The 14,551-nt window shown below is 39.4% G+C and overlaps 2 protein-coding genes across 6 annotated transcripts in view; both read right to left on the bottom strand.

Moving 5' to 3' along the window:
• Positions 1–2,543, bottom strand: part of rapgef6 (Rap guanine nucleotide exchange factor (GEF) 6) — a 152,921-nt gene extending 150,378 nt beyond the window's left edge. Inside the window, exons 1-2 of one of the 2 annotated variants that reach the window (XM_015037469.1) lie at positions 2,425–2,543; positions 2,052–2,317 (exon numbers count right to left, since the gene is read on the bottom strand). In XM_015037469.1, coding sequence (XP_014892955.1) covers positions 2,052–2,126 — 75 coding nt within the window. In that variant the 5' untranslated portion in view covers positions 2,127–2,317; positions 2,425–2,543. Of the gene's footprint in view, positions 1–2,051; positions 2,318–2,413 lie in introns of both variants that reach the window. The other variant, XM_015037470.1, reaches the window with a different exon arrangement.
• Positions 2,544–4,198: 1,655 nt separating this feature from the next.
• Positions 4,199–14,551, bottom strand: part of fnip1 (folliculin interacting protein 1) — a 36,419-nt gene continuing 26,066 nt past the window's right edge. For all 4 annotated transcript variants that reach the window (XM_015037484.1, XM_015037482.1, XM_015037485.1 and 1 more), the window contains 7 exons: positions 12,066–12,212; positions 10,632–10,801; positions 7,560–9,138; positions 7,303–7,468; positions 6,826–7,026; positions 6,637–6,752; positions 4,199–5,890 (listed from right to left, as the gene is read on the bottom strand). In XM_015037484.1, coding sequence (XP_014892970.1) covers positions 5,812–5,890; positions 6,637–6,752; positions 6,826–7,026; positions 7,303–7,468; positions 7,560–9,138; positions 10,632–10,801; positions 12,066–12,212 — 2,458 coding nt within the window. In that variant the 3' untranslated portion in view covers positions 4,199–5,811. The remainder of the gene's footprint in view (positions 5,891–6,636; positions 6,753–6,825; positions 7,027–7,302; positions 7,469–7,559; positions 9,139–10,631; positions 10,802–12,065; positions 12,213–14,551) is intronic.

The raw sequence follows: 14,551 nt of genomic DNA on the forward strand, positions 1-14,551 counted from the left end.
TTGTTGATTTTGTGTGAATTTTGAGGATTTGTGAAAAACTGGAGGAACTTATTGATGTAATTTAGAGCCACATAGATGTGGCCCTCTAGACTCTAATTTGTGGTCTACAATCTTCAACTCTGTGTCTCATATTTATGAACAAAACATGGCTGTTATGATTTGCACAAAAGCCTCTCTGTAAAGGTGCTGAAGGAGCCTTTCGCCGACCCGTACACCCACAAACAAACATCAGACAAGGAGAGCTTTTCAGAAACGGTTTTCCTTTTGAACGTTTTTTCTTCTTCTGGTAGTCGACTGAAAAAGTGCGCGCCCAAAACGGCTGCCAGCAGTTGAACATGGATGGGAGTACAGCGGGAGCTATTTTTGGGGCAGGGAGCGTAACCAAAGAACTGACAGGCCAGCTGTGTTTCCCCAGCTTCATGAAAGGGAGGAGGAGGAGGACGACGACGAAGAGGAGGATGGGAACGAAGAAATGAGCACATTTTACTGGCGTCACCCTTGCTTAGGGTTTACACAAAATACATCCTGAGGGTAATGCAAGAGCCTGAGAGGAGAAGCTGTGACGTCAGATTGGGCTTCAACAAGGCAGACGTGTAATAAAGACGGATTTTCCCAAACAACCAAATCCTCTAAAACAGTCCTGAACAAAAGTCAGTTCTGCTAATTTAAACATGGAATATGTCCTTCATCTGTACAAATACCACAACAAGCAATACTTTTCCCTGGACCATAAAATGTCCCAAAGCTTATTATTTTGATAAATGATAATGTTGTTGTTTTGGAACCATTTTTAAATAGTTTAATTGCATAAATTCTAATGAACATTTACCACTGGAACTGGAAGACATTTAAATATCCAAAATAAATAAACAGAAACGCCAAATAAAATGAATTATGAAGTCTCTGTAAACAAAACTGTCCTTTTGTTTACAAGGAAGTTTTGTTTAATCATCCAGTTTTTGGTAGAAAAATTGAAAAGACAAAAACGGTAAATCATGGAAATGTAAATTATTGAATTTGTTTTAATTTATCATGCAATTAATTCATTTATTGATTATTGTGACAAGTTTAATCTCAACTAAGCCATTTTTGAAGGAAAATGTTGTTTACAAAGACACTATAATTTTTTTTTGTTGGTGTTTTGTTTGTTTATTTTGAATATTTGAAATATCTTCTAGTCCCGGTTTTAGATGTAAACATTATTGATCTTTGAGAATGTGTTCTTGCATCATTATGTCATTACATTATATTACCTGAAATGGTATCAAAACAACAATATTATCATTTATTGCAATAACTTCAGAGACAATTTATCGTGTTATGTTTGAAAATAACAACCTTTAAGAAAGTACTAAACATATTTTAATGGAGCCCACATGTCTGTGTTAAAAAAGTTTTTAGTGTTATGGTGAAATATCCTGAAATTAAATATCAAGCTTTCATTCAATACAAGTGGAAAATAATCATGATTAACTAAAAAAAAGGCTTGAAAAAGTTAAATCATGTATTTTACTTAGCATACTGAGGTACTGAAATAGATGAAATGTCAATAATTTTATGGCAACATAAATAATAGTAACTTTATTAATTAATATGAACTTTTTTTTAAAAAAAAGATACAATTTCAAAGATGAATTGTTTTACAGAAAATTAATTTAGATCGGACCTTCTTATTCTCTGGACACAAGCCTTTTTCCTTTTGCCATTTCTGCACCGAATTTCAACTATAAACAACTCAAAATGTGTCAGAAAACAGCTACACGCACCGTTTCATGCTTTCTGTTTTACAGACTCATGGTTCTGCATAGTGTACCGTGTGTAGTCCCCTCACCTATTAGCATGTGATTCTGGTGATAAGTTCTAATTAAACGGGTAATTTAAGCCACAAGAAACTCATTATTGACTCGGTTCAGTGAAACCACAGAAAGCAGAAATAAGGAAGGGTTTCCCCCTCTAAAGCGGGGATAATATATGTCATTTTAACTAACTTTAGCAAGGAATTGCTAATTTTTCCCCAAAAAAAAAACAGAAGATAGGATGGTTTTATTTACCTCTGCAGTCCGGAAGGGGGGCGGCTTCTTTAAAGCCAGTTTAAAAGAAGTTTCCATGGCTCCGGTCATTTTCATAACTTCGGTTCAAACCTTCTTCAGGTTTTGTCTTATTTCTTTACTCCTTTATGATATCACTTCTTGCCTCCTGGCTGCTCCTTAGCCGAACCGAACAAAAAATAAATCACATCCTCATGGATATCGTGGTCGTCCAGCCTAGCGTGGATGGAGTTTAATCCAAACGAACCGACCGGGAACTCCTTCTTCTCCTGAAGAGAAGAAAAAAAAACTTCACTTTCAGCAAACTCGCTGTCCCCACGCGTACGAAAACTAGTAAACGCCATTAAAGTGTGACAGGAACTAACGTGAGTGTGACCTGTTCGCTCGTTTTCGGCACATTTTGGGTAAAAAAGTAAACTCCACTTCGGAAGCCAGCGTCAGTCATATCCAGGAGTTCAGATTTTTTTTATTTTTTTTCTTGATCCCTCCTCCAGCAGAGCCAAGAGTTGACGACATCTGTTAGTGGTGCTGCGTTCACGGTAGTCGGAAAATAAACACCCGGGTGACTGTAGAACATTGAGAGCCCGATTTGAGTTTCGTCTTCTAAAATCTTGGATCTTATAAAACCCTACAGTTAAATTCCACACTTCATAGCTGGTTTTATTGCCATTATGCATTTGTTAGTGGAAATAAATACAGCCCTCGACAATGTGTTTAAAACTTGTCCCTAACTAGCTTACATTTCTAACACAGATGTCAGCACAAAAACTGGAAAATACACAGTTTGTGGAATGTCATAGAAGGCAGCAAACTCTCAGCGTATTCCTGGTTAGTTTGGCTGAATTACATTTAGCCTAGGATTAAAATAACTTCCATCTATTATTGTAATTTCAATTCTCAGTTCACTACTTCTACAAAAAATACATCACTTAATATTTTATGTCCTAAGTTAAATACTGAGCCGGTACGTGATTTCATTAAATTTAAGATTAAATAAGTGTTCAATACCGACTCCGTTTGAAATACAAAAGTAGTGGTAAGCTAATTATTTTGTTCTTGGTTATGTAAGCACATGTTGTCTCTTGTCCTACTTATTGTTTTCTTGTTTTTAAAAACCACTTTGAAATAAATATAAATATATGGAAACCTAAATGTTTCTTGTAAGCAACTCTCAATGTTGCTGTTAAGTGTTTTATAAGGAAAGACAAAATAAACATTAAAAGTTTTAAAATCAGATTGCTACTATAATTGTGGTTTCAAAATTACAGATTAAGTGTAACACAGTTATATTGATGAATATTTTTATATAAAAGTATGTCCACCGTTAATAAATTTAGCATTACTTTTCAGCATAATACATCAAATTAAACTGATTACAGTCTTTTATAAACAGGACCGTCCTACGCCTTACAAAAATAGAGTTAACAGCTACAAATAATGAAGAAATTGTACATTTATTTTAAAGTTTAGTAGAATAACAGCTAGATTTTACCACAAAGCCTGAAGACAGTTGACCCACAGCTGCTCTTCTGTTACTCTGAGCCTTGAACTTTCCTCCCTTTCTTTCTTCTTTTATTGCATAAGTGCATTTGTGTTCGTTTTACCTTCTGTCGGGTGGAGCTGAGGATCACTGATGAATTTAAAGGTGGGGAAAAGTAAAAATGTGTGGTCCAGATGTGGTTGAGCTGCCGCCTATCAGGAGAACAAGAGTTCTTTTCTTTTAGGCTCCCTCACATGTTTCATGTTTTTAAGTGTCCAGGCTGAATTTTTTTAAAGTTGGCAGTCCAGTTTTAGTTAATTTTTAAAATATAAAAGCACATACATAAGCAGAAAGGAAAATATGGTATGGAAACTGGACTGGAAGGAAAAATTGGATGAAATGACAAATGATTGGAGGAAATGAATGCATGACTAATCAGATTTATGGATAAACTGATGGAAGAAGACAAAAATTTAAATAATGAGGAGAAAATGATAGACTGATGAATCAAAAGTCAAAGACTGACCAAAGTGGTGGGCAGATTGATAAAAATATAAATAAAACAATATTAAAACAAATGTATATAATAAAATCTGTTTGAAAAATGTAGTTATCTGTTGTTCCAGAAATGAAATTAACTTTCTTGGTGAAAGAAAAGACTTTCAGAATCTGAAATTCTCTGCATTTTTATTGCACAACATTCCCAGAAAATTGGGAAAAAAAATTATTGAAGGTGACAATTCATAAAAGACATTCTGTACAAATACATGAAAAAACAAAAACAAGAATGTACAGTTTACACAACCTTTTACACATAGGAGCAACTAAATAACTTACTCGCGTACAAAGAGGAAAAGCAGAGATATAAATCTACTATAGCCATCTTGTTTAAGGTCGGCTGATATAGTGAAGCATCTTTAATACACAGAAGCATTTATTAACCAACAGCAAAAAGAAACATTCGTGCCCTTTCTCCATTAAGACTTGGATTATATTCAGGGTGCAACTTGGATGAGCAAACTGAGAACCACTGTCCTATTCAGGATTACAGCTGCTTTATCTCTAAAAAAGGCAATAAGAAGTTTTGTATTAAGTTGATTTATGACATGATGCAGAAGAAGCCATTTTAAAAGCAGCACAGGATGATGGCAAAACCTTCCATTTCTGCATTTTTAGAGTCAAAAGGAACAGAAAATGTTGCAAATTAGGAAACTTCTATGTTTTTCCTGCAGCAGGTTTTACTTATGTGCAAGCAGAGGTGCAAGTGACACTAGTACAAATCTGCCACTAAATCCTGCTGTAGTTTTTCTTATTCTGTGTAAAACTGAAAATAGTGTTAACCAGTCCATATACACTCATTATACACTAGTCCTTCTGTCCTAAAGTAGTAAACATAAAAAATAAAAGGTGACATATAGAAAAGTTAGAAAATACTTCAGCATTTTGGTTGGAAAACAGACAATGGAGGTTTTCACTTTTCCACAGTATAAAGGGCCCCTTCTCAGTCACTTTGAGATGCAAAAATACATTTATTCAGCCTTCCCTTTTTATTTTAAAGAACACAGCATATAGTCTACACAGTCAACATTCCTTTGATTAAAATTTATAATAAAGTTTACCTCATGGTTTTCTGTGGGGCAACTGTAAATCAGCCACTGCCCATAAGATCTGAGGTAGTGATGTACCTTGGATAATAGCATCAAAGCACTTTTAGCAAATTCAAATATACGTTTTACTTCTTTGTAATAATAATAATAATAAAAAACTGATTACTTGAATATGACTAAAAGAAAAAAAAAGTGGGGTTATTTTAAGGCAGAGGGGGCATCTCTTGTCGCAAAACCATTAAAATCATTCAAATGAAGAACTTGTAAACAAAAACATGAAAATGAGACAAACATGGCAACCAGGGAAAATTAGCTTTAAGTTCAACTTCAAAGTGCCACGTTTAAGATTGTACAGGAAATGAAAGCAGTTGTGTAATTAAAAATGATTTCAAACCATGGCGTAGGTGTCTTCAAATTTAGATTTCACTTGGATAAATTTGTAGTCTTTGGCTTTTGCTTCCAAAACAGTTAAGAGTTTTAAAATGAACATCCAGTCACCTGCTCCATTTTAACTCTCTGCCGCCACCAAGTGGTCAAACATCCACACTTCGTCGTCGTCATCCCGGGTTTGTGACGACGTGCAGCAGAGCGGATGGGGTTAGCGGGCATGGACGGCTGTTTGAGGACCGAAGTTTCTCCAGCTGACTGTTCTGTTCACCCAAATCCAGAAGAAGTCTCATAGTAAGATCTGGGCGACGTAAGGGGAGTGAGTGCTGGCCACCGCTGCCAGCAGGGGCAGATCGCTGGACTCAATCCTGCAAACAGGAGACAAAATATGAGACTAATGAAGAGCCAGTCGGTAAATAATGACACTTTTAATGCAAAGTTGCACTAAAAGTTACATTAAAAGTGTCATTATTACCTGAATAATAAGTCATGACAGCTGTTATGCTTTTCTTTTGCCTCATTTTAATTTTTTACTACTTTTATGCATTTCATCCTTAAAATACCAACATTTTCACATAACTTTATATTTTTGCTCAGTCTGATGATGTAATTTTTAAATATTAAAGGATAATTTGATCAGTACTTGAGAAGTCTTTTTACCAAATACTTTTTTATTCTTGAGTAATTTCTTGGACGGATACTTTCTTCATTTTGTTATGCAGCATCTCTTCTCCTACTTGAGTAAATTTATGGATTTTCTATCCATTGAATGAAAAACAAACATGTTTTCACCAAAAGTTTTCCAGACGCAGACACACCTGTAGTTTTTAAAGTTTTTTATTGAAAAACTGATTCGTAAACATTTTATTTTCTTATTGGAACGAATTATTGTCAATTTCGTCCTTAAAATACAAAATTTTAAACTTTATAATTTGGGTGCAGTTTTTAAACATGAAATGATTGATAATTTGATCAGTTACTCAATAAGTAAACTTTTTCCCAAATACTCTTTCTTGCTACGTTTTACCTTTGAGTGAAAATATGTTGAAGTAGTTGTAACTTGAGTATAATTTTTGGGAACTGCAGTGGAGGGAAGCAGGAAACCAGTGCTTACCCCAACACCATGCCCAGCTCTTTCACATGGACTCTCGTCTGGCCCTTCAAATACTCTGCAAGCATTTTACTCTTGAAATAAATCTCCTGCAGGCGATCTTCAAGATGCATTATACACTGGAAGAGGAACGCAGCAATTAGAAAACAGGAACAATATTTAATAAAAGGAAACCTGAATGTTCTGACGTACAAAGTTAGGCGAAAGGTTGAGCTTGTAGAGCTGGTAGGTGGACTGCAGGATGTTGGAAACCAGGCTGGACACCAGAACCTCTTTTCCCAGCTTGGTAACGTCGGTGACTCTCCTCTGGCTGCTGGCCACCTGGACCGTCCACTTGTCTGTGTCTGCGATAATGCAGACGGCCTCGGCAATAGGCTCGTCCAACACAGGATGCTGCACAGGACAGACAGGATTTTATCAAAAGGCTACAACGAGATCCTTCAATAGTTAACTAAAGAAAGAAAAATTAATTCTTAATTTGCAGCATTTCTTTAAACAACTGCATCCATGTAGTCACGTAGAATGTCACAATAACCAGTAAATGTATAAAAATAATTAGCTAAACAAATACAATAAGGTTTGTTCTTCTGAGACAATTTATTGTTGCAGTTTTTCAGGAAAAAAATCTGCATAGATTTATGGAAACAATATATTTTTTTTGACGTTTACCTGAACAGTGTGGTTTAACTCTGACATGAGGCTTTGCCGTAGCTTCTCGTCGCTCGGGATGCCATGCAGAACAAAGTCTGGAACGTAGGCGGGGCAGTACCCTCCGAAAAGAGACCGACCGAAATTGGCAATGGTCGGCTTGGAGTAGTTCTCCACTAATTTTGCCCTGCAGAAACCAAAATATACAGTAAAAATGTAAATCTACGCTTCTGTTTGAGCTGATTGGAGTGAAAACAGAAGGAGTTTGTCGGACTCACCCCGGGAAGGGAACCAGCACTTCCTCCTGCCAGTCCTCCGTCTCTTCGCTCTCGCTGTCTCCGAGCGCGCTGTCCGAGCTCTCGTTGCGCGGTATCTCCCAGTCGTTGACGGAGGCCGCCTGGTACTTTTGGTCCCTGTTGCCGTCGTTTCCCTCCTGATGGAGAGCGGCACACGGCGGTGGATCTTTGTCGTGCTCTGCAGGACAGCTTCTGCAGCAGCAGGCGTCGGACGAGTCTGTGGAACTACACCTGCACCTCCTCTGAACAGAGGCAGAAGAAGAAGAAGTGTCCCGCTTCCTGCTGGAGCCCAAAGTTGTGTCCAAACTCCGAATACTTAGTGCATTTTGAAAACTGAGTTCATGAAGCGGAGGAATCCCAGACGGATTCAGTAAATGTTTGTGCATATTGTCCATGGTTGCCTCCTGGTTGTGTAACGACCTCGTCTCCTCGTTCTCCGAACCAAAATACTCGCTGCAATAGTCGGAGCATTTGCTGCTCCACTGGGGGATGGTGCTGGACACCCGCTGCAGAGCTGGAGTTGCCTTGGTCTGATTGGTTTGGTCCTCAGCTGCACCGGTGCCGATGGTCTTCGAATGCAGGTATTGCTTATGTTTTTTGATTTCCGCCTTCATCTTCCGCCTCTGACTCTCTGTGTCCGACTCGGGAGACAAGGAGTCTCCGATAAGGAAAGTCACTTTGTTTGCTGGCCCCTCTTCCTCAGGCAGGACCATTGGTAATGTCACAGTACTTCCAGGTAATACAGGTACTGGAACAGCAGTGGTCTTATCAAGGGGCTTCTTCTCATAAGTGTCCCTTGAAGGCCAGATACCCTGCATTTTGCTGCCCTGAACTCCTTCTGTCTCAGCTTCAGTGTTTCTACAGTCTGCAGTGACAGAAGAGAGAGACAAACTTGATGCAGGCTCTGTGAGTGAGGCTGAATCAGGAAGTCTGAGGTCTCCCTTGGTGCGAGCCTCCAGGACAGAGGCCTGCTTCCTGGGGGAGGCGGCGCCGAGTCGCAGCACCGTTTCCACCGGGACGTTGCACAATTCCCTCTGCAGCTCTCCGGCCTCTGCGACCTCCGCGGCTCTAATTTGGGAAATCGTGGCCTCGATGGTTCTCGACTGAAGCACACTACTCCTGGACCCTTGGCTCACATTGCTGTCCTCCTCGTACTCTTCCTCCTCGTCTTCCTCTTTGGGCGGGTCGCTGTGCTCCACCTCCATGTCGGTGTACGTGCTGCTCTGCAGGCTGTTGTCTGAGCGGTAGCTGCTGTCCTCGGCCTCCGTCTGCTGGCTGTGAGCTCCTTGGGACAGGTAGTCCCCGCTGGGCTTGTGGACGGTAACCAGAACGTAGTCCGACTCCTCCACCTCCCCTTTTCTAAGGGAAGTGGTGATAAGCGAGCCGGGCATGACGATGGCCTCGTCCTCAGCGCTGTCCAGCATGTGGGTCTCCAGCAGCTCCGAGCAGCGGATGAAGTACGTGAGAACGTAGAGGAGCCTCTGGACCAGATCCTGTCTGCGCCCGACTACCACCGTCCTCGACAGCCGCACCGGAGACCCGATGGCCCCGTATAGGTCCCCTACAAAATAAGAGGGTGGTCATTTCAAAATAGCATCAAGGATGCTTTGTTACAGATTCAGTCAACCAACTTGTCCAGGATAAGATCCAATAAGATCCAGAGAAACTCATCCAGGTGTTTATCTTTAGCCACGTTGATTAACTGAACAAAATGGAGTGAAGAGGAACAATCTAGAGTTATAGATCTACAGTCAACGCACAGCTCCAGTTGTTCCAGCTGGAAACTAGAGATCAGGCTGACCTCTGACCTGACCCTTTGGTTCCTCAGTGGACCTTCCAGCAGCTGCAGGACATTCAGGCCCAGAGGACTAAAGTCTCCGACCAGAGAAACTCATCCAGGATTTACTGGCTTTGATTCCTGCAGCAGGTCAGACTGAGACCAGAAGCTGCAGCTGGAGATCTGACTAGAACCAGGAGGGTAGAGACACCACCTGGTTCTACGCCACCCGGTTCTACGCCACCCGGTTCTTCAGTTCTTTACTGAGAGACTCTAAACTGCTGGTAGTTTATAAATCACTGAATTAAAGACTAAAGATCTGCTGCTGTTGGATCAACCTTCCAGATCTCTCAGGTCCAAACAGAGAAGCAGCATTCAGCTTCTATGCTCCATGAATCTGGAATAAACCCCAGAAAACTGAAGTTTATTCATTTATTATGTTCTGAAACATAATAAATGAAACATTGATGAACATATTTGATGTGCTTTGATGAAGTCACTTGTCAAAACGTGATGCTTGTTTCTGGTTTTCCAATCAGTGACTACATGTTTTTGTGACTTTTTATTTTTCTGTTTTATGTTATAAAACACCTTTTTTAAACTATTTATTTTTCTGTGTTGCATTTGTCAGAAAGGATTTCCTTGAAAAACAGGTTTTTAATCTCAATGGGTTTTTTTAATCCTTGAACTGTCTTACTGCTGAAATGTGCTATAAAAATAAACTTGATTTACTTTTTTTTTAACTTACTTTATTGTGTAACCTTATTCTGGATAACTCCAGATGTTATGTGCAAAAAAGTATTTGCCTCCACTTGGGCTCTTTCTAATAGATAGAAATTAAATCGACTAAGCTGCAGTTTCTACAGTTTGGCAGTAGGTGTCAGCATTGTCACGTTTTGAAAACCCAAATCAATTTTCTGCGGCTTAAACTTAACGAACTTTAACAAAAACTGCTTCAAAACAAAATAAGAATTTTTCACATGAATTATTAAAACACATCTAAAGATCCACATATTATTATAACTGTTAAACAACTGGATGATTGCAGCCTTAATTTAAAATTGTTGACTTATTCCAGTGTTTGTGTGATTTTATAAAACATTAAATATGGCAACACAATTTAAAAATGTCTTTATGTGGGGAAGATGATCTTAATTCAAGTTGTCTTTATAGAAGTTCACATATAGAGCCTTGACAGAATAAAGTTATTCTCCCTCTCTTTGGATGTCTGTGCAGGAGTGTGTGTGTGTGTGTGTGTGTGTGTGTGTCAGTCTCACCAAGCTGTGCCCAGAGGGGGTTGTAGGGATGCGTCTTTGCCAGCATGTCTACGCTCTGTGAGGAGTGCTTCTCCAGGAAGATCTTAATTGGCGGCTGCCCATTGGGCATAACGGTGGGCACCCAGGCCAGATGATTGGTCAGGATGGCTGTTAGTAACGCAGGAAGGAACCTGGGAAACGGCACAAAAGAGCGTTCAGAAAGGATGTTTCCTTCTGACCTTATTTGGGTAAAACCCAATTTCCTGTCGCTACATGGAGCGCTTTGACCACACTTTTCCCTTTCCGAGCAAACCACTGTGTCAGAGCAGAAACACACATGAACACACTCGATTCTCATGATTCACTTCTCATTTCTTCCTCACAGCGAGCATCTACTTCCCTTCCTGTCTCATGACTCAAAGCTGCAACACTAATAATAATGGAAGCCCGGTTCCATCACGTGCCAGAACAAAAGCGGCGGCCATCAGCCACATCAGTCACAGGGCTTACTGACAGAATCCCGCATGATGAGTACAACCACAAGTTCCCATGGCAACCTGTAGTCAACAGCATGAAGATGTAGCCTGGAGAATGTCACGGTAACCAGCAGAAATGGAAACTCTGGCTATGAAGTCATGCTTGTTAGGAAATACGCTGCTACCGACCAGACGCTGTTTTAGGATTTAAGTTAATGAGTCTGTGGGGGTTTGGAGTCTCAGTTTGCACCAACACAAAGTGAGTCAAATAACTCACTTTGTGTTATTTGACTCACACAAAGTGTGAGTCAAATAACTTTGAATCAGATCATCTTCTGATTGGTGATCTGCTGTAAATCTGATGTTTTTTCTATTGATTAATGGAGTCAAAACTAAGATTTGTCACCATCTTCAGTCTGGAGATGCTTCCTCCAACAGGGTGAAATTCTAACACTTTTGAGCTTATTACATGTGTGTACTTCCATATATAAAAGGAGTTTAAAAAAATCTAAATGTAGTGTCAAAACACTACTTTTAAAAATGAACAATAAATCCTCTCCGTTCTCATTTCTGCTATGTTTCAAGCATTTAAAAAGTCTTGAACATGTTCAACAAATCACTGATTCATGCATGCAAAATGCTCTTCAGCTCGACTCGACTTTGCCACTGTGACAATAAGGAGTTTGAGTCTGGCAGGGATCCTTTCATTTAGTTTTTTTGTTTCCAAGACAGAAACAGAATAAAGCTGAAGCTGTCACAGTGTGTGTGTAAGTTTTGTTGGGAAGAGAAGGAACAGTGTGTGTCGATTTGCAAGCATTTCTCTGCACACCGAAGTAACAAACCAGCACAGATACAGAAATGTGAAACATTTTAGACAACGGGCATCCATTTTTGTTGCAATTTGAGGAAGGATTTAGTTGTTTTTTTGTTTAAATAATAGCTTAGATTTTCTAGTGTTTGACAAAAGTCGACACTCAACTGGTTTTTGGAGGCCTGCTCCATCAGTACGGCCAGCTCCCTCATGAAGTGGCTGCAGAGCTGGTTCTTCTCCGACGCGCCGGACATCATGGTGAGCCAGACGGGCTCGGCCACGCGGGGCATCGTGTAGAGGTCACAGATGGTCATCCTGGAGACGAGGTATGGCGAGGGGAAAAAAGGGAACGAGGGAGGAGAAAACAGGCACATTATTGTCTCATGGGAAACAAAGGAGATCTTAGTTCACAGAGCTTCACTGTCTGCACTGAGGCTATGGGAGACCCTCACTGTGTGTGTGTGTGTGTGTATATTGCGCAGCTCTTTGGGCATTTGTCCATTGAGAACAACCAGCGTTCTCCGTGGAACGTGGGGCGTTGGCGAGCGCGTCTCGGCCTCAGGCCAAGATTTCACGCTCAGGAAAAATCTTAAAGATGCAAATTCACCCGCCGTCTGATGAGCTTGAAATAGTTTGGCTCGGTGTAACAAAGCTCATCAGCAGCAATCAACCCGGTCACATGCTGTAAAGAGATGCTGATAAGGGATGAAAACAATTCGAGCAACTGATCTCGTCTTGCTGGGAGCTTGTGGAGATCAACATCTGGAAACGGATTCAACTCCTGACCTCTGACCTGTAGAGAGTTCGGTGAATTGACCAGGCGTCAAACGGCAAAAAGTTCAACATATTTACGAAGAAAAAATATTTCCAAAGCAGCATTTACACATATACCCAATTTATTCAAAGATCTAAGGTCTGTCACAACAACAGATTTTACTGGACGATAAATTGTCCCAGAAATTATTGTGATAAATAACATTGTTCTATTGAGACTATTTTCATAAAAATGCAAGAACACATTTCTAAAGATCAATAAACAGAACTGGAAGATATGTTAAACATGCAAAATAAACAATCAAAACAACAGAAACGACTAATAAAATGAATTATAAAGTCCATGTAAACAAAGTTATCCTTCAAAAACAAGGGCTAGTTGAGACCAAAACACCAAACTGAAGCTTTTTGTAGTAAGAGAAAAACAATAAATTATGCAAATAGAAAATACTGAGCTCATTTTAATTTATTATGATTAATTTGTTTGTGATTAACAGATGTTTAGCGAAGCAACTTTAACCTGAACCTCCAAGACAATTTTCTACACGTGACATTTGAGAGTCCAGCAAGTTTAAAAAAAAAAAAAATAATAATAATAATGAAAATAAGTATTAGATAACAGAGGAGAAGCAGAAACTCGTAGGAAACTAAGAATCAACTCCTCACATTAAAAAAAACATCTCCAGACTTTGTGTTCGTCACCAGAGGCAACGCGTCACCATCGGCATCAAATGACCCAATAATGTGTCAGACATTCCTGCTATGAACGGCTTCATGTTCCCTCAGTCCTGCTGACCCCTCGCCGTCTGTTGTGCGTTTGTTCATGGAGTGTTTGCGATTGTGTGGAGGTCTGAGACAGCCAGCCAGCGCTACATGAGCAGGGAAATCTAGTTTCAGTATCCCTGCTGCAGCTGTTCAGGTGAACTTAAAAAGAGCTGGCCTCGGATCGGGGAATGAAACTGACGTGTCGGTGGGAGGCCAGATTTTTATTACCTCACTATGGAGGCCAACACTGCCCAGGAGACACCGACTGGTGTCACGATGCCATTTCTAGAGGCCAGAAACAAATTATTCTAACGGTTCGTTTTCATTCGGATGGAGCTTTTATGACTAAAACAAATATTTAAAAATGATGTGCACCACAGTAACAAAACAGTGGTCAAACTCAATTAATCGCTTGATAAATTAAAAAACCTCAATTTCCATTTGTGTGATTTCTGTTTTTTTCCTCTTTTCTCTCTTTCTGCAAAATACTGGTACTGATAAAATCTTCAGCCTGGTGTTCATATTAAATTGTATTTTTTGTTTTTTAAAATGTCTTCCAGTTCCAGTGTTAACACTGCAAAAACAAAATATTACCAAGTATTTTGGTTTACGTTCTAGTGAAATTATCTCAGTGCAAGATGTGGGAACTTGTTTTAAGTCAATAATATTGATGAAAAAATACTTGTTCCATTGGCAGATTATTTCTTATAAGATATTTCCCAATATTTGTAGTGAAATAATCAATATTAAGGGATTATTGACTTAAAACAAACTCTTATTTTTGCAAATATATTCACACACTTGAAATAAGACAAAATTACATAAATAACTTTTCAGCAAGACATACAAGCTTGTTTTAAGCAAGTAATTCCTTAATGCTGATGGAAAATGTTCTGGTTCCATTGGCAGATTTTTACAGAGCTGTACCGTTACCTAGCAACCCCAGCCAAGCCCAGCCCGTTACCTAGCAACCCAGTTCTAGTTCCACTGGCAGATTGTTTTATGTTGCAGTAAAGTGTTTGTTAGAATTTAAAATCTATTGATCTGTAAGAAGGTGCTCTAGCATTTTTATGCCTCATGGTCTCAATAAAACAATATTATTCTTTATCACAATA

Source organism: Poecilia latipinna, unplaced genomic scaffold (genome assembly GCF_001443285.1).
Source record: "Poecilia latipinna isolate Pla-1442-1.1 unplaced genomic scaffold, P_latipinna-1.0 Scaffold407, whole genome shotgun sequence".
Taxonomy (NCBI): Eukaryota; Metazoa; Chordata; class Actinopteri; order Cyprinodontiformes; family Poeciliidae; genus Poecilia; species Poecilia latipinna.